General features: G+C 41.5%; 1 protein-coding gene across 1 annotated transcript; it reads right to left on the minus strand.

Moving 5' to 3' along the window:
• Window positions 1–3,519: 3,519 nt before the first annotated feature.
• LOC114695974 (olfactory receptor 11H7) lies at window positions 3,520–4,470 on the minus strand. The gene has a single exon (XM_028873490.1). It carries the CDS (start codon window positions 4,462–4,464, stop codon window positions 3,520–3,522), a length of 945 nt encoding a protein of 314 aa, XP_028729323.1. The 5' UTR covers window positions 4,465–4,470.
• Window positions 4,471–4,939: the final 469 nt, after the last annotated feature.

The following is a 4,939-nucleotide window of genomic DNA, read 5'->3' on the forward strand; positions in this document are numbered from 1 at the left end:
CTAAAACTTTAGATGTTTCCTTGGGTTTTTCACCTCAAAGTTATTAACAAAAACATCTTAATCTAACCTTACGTCATTTTCAAAGCTTTGTTTCAGCTATGATGCACCCTACAACCTGTGAACACATCTTCCAACATTAAGATTAAAAGAATTTAAGCTAGTTGTGCTACTGGGACACAATTGTTTCCCTTAATCATTAACCTAAGCCACAGTTTATACGGCTCCTTGTTTTATTTTTTATCCTTTGCAGCTTCTGCTTTATCAGGGGCAGGGCCAATATTTTATCCTACCTTTAACTATGTTAATTTTTCCCACCAAACTAACCTCTATCATATCCCTTACTATGTTTATTAAAAACCCTCAATCATCAAAATTCTATTTAAATTGACACTATTATTGTATAAAATCATTGTTTCAGTTAAACAGTACAGTTTAGGAGAAAGCCATCCTCATAATACTCCACAAGTAAAAATGCCCATTAGAACAGGATACTTCCAAGACTACGGGGATCTCCCCATGCCCATTCGCACCATACAAGATACCAGAGAAAAATGGCGGTGGCAGACATACAAAGACACAGCAGTAGCAAGAGACACCCTGGGGCTGAGGCTCTTGGGGCCTTGCCTATCCAAGATTCACCATCAGAGCTCTGCTTCCTGGTGGGTTGGTTTCCCGAACTGCCACCTGCTGCTCCTCTGATATGGACAATGGCAGTTAGGTATGGAGGAAGGGACTTGGGGGGGGGATACACATGAATCTCTCTGGGAGGGGGAAATAGAACAGATTTTATGGGTGGACTGGGGCCAGGGGTGATGGGAAAAGGAGGAGCAGGTAGGGAGATGGAGTTGAGGGAGGGAATGTGGAGACAGACAGCTAGAAGTGAGGGAAATTTGGATGGTATGGAAACCTAGAGCAGTGGAAACTTCCCAAAATATATGAAGGTGATCCTAATGAAGTCTCCGAATAATGAGGGAGACAGAGTCCCAACTGGTCATCTCTTGTCATCAAATGAAGCTTCTAGTACTAGGACTAGGTTACATCCAATTGAGTTGTTGGCCAAAGGGGTCCCATGGAAATCTCCAAATAACCCAGGCTGTTGCCAAGACAATAAATTGCTTTCCAAAAACTGACTTCAAGGTCCCATTGCTGAAGACAATACCCACACAACTCATTGAACATATGGAGGTCTAGCTGGTGCCTACATAGACCCTTCACCCCTGTGTTCTAGTGCCTTTGGTATGAGAAGGTACTCTGTAGGCTATCAAAAGAGAAAAAAAACAGCAACCCATCCACAAAACCTTTGATCTACAATGCTATCCAGCCTGAAAAATACACTAGGACAATGGTTGCACAAAGCTTGTGGGAGTTATCTATGTCTGATTTGATTTAAGGCCCACTCCAAGAGATTGAACCCATACCCAACACTGCTTGGATGACCAAGAGCTAGAGACTAGATAGCTCAGGAACCTAGGGTAAAACCAAGTATTACTAGTCTTAAAAAAAAGTAGTGATAAAATGACTCCTATTGAAATTCTGATATACTCATAGATCAATGTCTTATTCAGTCATCATCAGAGAAGCTTTCTCCCATAGCAGGTGGGAACAAATACAGAGACCCACAGACAGACATTATGCAAAGGAAGAGAGAGACCATGACATACACAGCTCTAAGTAGAATGTCTTCATGAAATCCCTCTCCCCAGAGGTCAGGGAACCCTGTGGAAGAGGAGGCAGAAAGAGTGCAAGAGCTGGAGGGGATGGCGGACACCAGGGGAACAAGACCCTCTGAATCAATTGAGTAAAGTTCATGTAAACTTACAGAACAGAGCAGCAAGCACAGGGCCTGCATGGGTCTGCACCAGCTCCTCTGCACATGTATAGCTCTCAATTTAGTATTTCTGTGGGACTCTGGAGTGTGTAAATGAGTGGGTCTCTGATTTCTGTGCCTTCTCTTGAGGCTTTTTTCCTTCTGTTGGCTTGCCTTGTCCAACTTCAATGTGATGGTTTTTGTTTTATCTTATTATATTTTATTTTTATGTTTGGTTGTTATCTCTTAGGTGCCTGTTGTTTTCTGATTAGAGACAGAGAGGGAGTAGATCCAGAGGTAGGGGAGATGGGGAGGATCCATGAGGGACAGAGGGAGAGGAAACTGTAACCAGGATATATTGTATAAGAAAATAATCTATTTTCAATACAAGGGGAAAGAGAACAACAACAACAACAAAATCCCCACCACAACTGCCAAAACGTATGGAATAAAATGTTCATTTGGGTTTTATGGTTCCAGAGAAAGAAGGGTCAAACTTATCACTGTTAAGTCAGAACCTTTCCTTTCTTGTTCATCCCCAAGATCTCAATTAATATCAATATCACAATAAAATATTTTACAAACTTTAAAAGTCCCACAATGTAGCATGACTCTTAAAAGTTCTTACTAATAAAATCAAACCCAAGGCCAGTTATGGGGTGAACACTGGAAGATCAGAGAGACAGAACAAGCCACAGCTAATCTCACCTGGCCAACTTCTCAGCTGATCTGGTTTCCTCAGTCTGGAAGCCTCTGTGTCCTCATATCCGAATGGCTCTCAGCTGAACTGTTGCTCGAAAGCCTGAAAGCTTAACCAGCCAAATGCTGGTCCTCACGCCTTATATACCTTTCTGCTTTCTACCACCACTCCCTGGGATTAAAGGCTTGCTTTCTGGCATTAAAGGCGTGATGAGTCACCATGCCTGGCTGTGTCCTTGAACACAGGGATTTCTGCCTCTGGAATGCTAGGATTAAAGGCGTGTGCTACCACTGCCTATCCTAAGTATCCAGTGGCTTTTCTGTTCTCTGACCCCAGATAAGTTTATTAGGGTACACAATATTTTGGGGAACACAATACCACCACACCACAATCTTTACAAATTCAAACACTTCAAAATTCAGTCTCTTAAAAAACCCAAAGTCTCCTTTAAAATCTAAAATCTCTTTAAAAATTCAGTTTCTCAACTGTGGGCTTCTGTGAAATAAAAAATAAGTGAATACTTTCTTACTTCAAGAAGGAAGAACCAGGGCACAGTCACAATATGAACAAAGCAAAACCAAACTCCAAAAGTGTAAATAAATCAATGTCCAATATCTGGGAATCACCCACAATCCTCTGGGTTCCTCCAACGTTCTTGAGCCACTTCTCTGACTCCACCCTTTGTAGTCCACACGGCTTTGTCTTTTAGATTCAGGCTGCCTCCACTCCACACCTGATGAGCTGTCTCTCCAGCCTTGACATTTTTGTTGTTCTTTTGAGACAGGGCTTCACTCTCTACCAGCTGACCCTGAACTCACAGAGATCTACCCACCTCTGCCTCCCAAGCCACTGAGATTAAAGGTATGCAGCACTATGCCCTGCTCAGATTAAAGAAAAAAGATTCATTTTTATTTTTATTTATTTATGTGTGTGTTTGTGTGAGTATATGTCACATGTGTGAAGGTTCCCTTGGAAGCATTGGGTTCCCCAGAGTTGGGTATAGAAACACTATTTATGAGTTTTGCACAATCCTTTTCCCACAGAAGACATGATGGAGGGCATATTTCATGTCCTTGTTACGGAGGCTATAGATAAAAGGATTTAAAGCAGGTGTCACCACAGAGTATATCAGTGTGATAATTTTTTGCATTGCAACTGAGTTGCTGGATGTGGGAATCACATACATCACCATTATGGTTCCATAGAACAGAGACACTACTAGCAGGTGGGATCCACAGGTTGAGAAGGCCTTTTGTCGTCCATCTGAGGAAGGGACCTGAAGAACAGCTCTGAGCACCAGGGTATAGGATCCAAGGATGTACAAACCGGTTAAGACAATGATAAGAGTACTTACAGAATAGAATACATGCTTTATGATGGGTGTAGGTGTACAGGACAGTGCCATTAGCGGGTCCACATCACACAGAAAATGATCAATGATGTTGGGGCCACAGAAAGACAATTGAGAAATGAAAAAAATGGGAATCAAATGTCCGAGGAAACCAATGATCCAAGAGAGGGAAACCAGAACACTGCAGAATTGCCTAGTCATGACGGAAGGATAGTGCAGTGGGTAGCAGATGGCTAGGTACCGATCATATGCCATGGCACAGAGGAAGAAACACTCCGTTGTGCCCAGGGAGAAGAAGAAGTAGAACTGGGTAAAGCAACCAGAGAAGGACATAATCTTAGTTTTGGAAAGAAAGTTAACCAGCATGTTGGGGACAGTGCAGGTCACATACCAGATTTCTAGGAAGGAGAAGTTGGCCAGGAACATATACATAGGGGTATGGAGTTTGTGGTTCCACTTTACTGCACAAATGATGGCCATATTCCCAGTCAAAGTTATCATGTAGACCAGTAGAATCAGTGAGAAAAGTGTGATTTGAATCTTCCAGGGACCAGGAAATCCCAATAAGACAAAATATGTCACTGTGGATGCCTGTGACTTATTCATGATCTCCAGACTGTGGGAAGAAGATAGGTAAGAATGATTTACTTTGTTCCTGATGCAGGCAAATACATTGCAGATTTAAAAATAAGCCTTGAACAAATCCTATCCTATTTTCGAATGTGCTCTTTGGCTCCAAAAATGAATTCCAAGTTTTGTGAGTTTTCTGTAGTAGTAGAGAAAGATCAATTAAATTTAATCTTTGTTAGCTTAGTGATATAACACTTTCTTAGCAAAAGGCCCCAGGTTTGATCCCCAGCACCAGAAAAACAGGTACAAATAAACAAAATAAGAATATTGAAATAAGGGTAAAAATGATTTGATTTATGCTGGCTTGGTTTTCAGTGAAAGTTGTTCAGAGGCAACCAAAGTGCCATCACCTCCATATGTGAGGACATGCATGCCATTATTTTCAATAGAGTTTGTATAAATTTGAATGGTTTATAATTTGACATTGATTCAGATTATTTTTGGAGCTCTT

This window comes from Peromyscus leucopus, chromosome 9, assembly GCF_004664715.2.
Source record: "Peromyscus leucopus breed LL Stock chromosome 9, UCI_PerLeu_2.1, whole genome shotgun sequence".
Taxonomy (NCBI): domain Eukaryota; kingdom Metazoa; phylum Chordata; class Mammalia; order Rodentia; family Cricetidae; genus Peromyscus; species Peromyscus leucopus.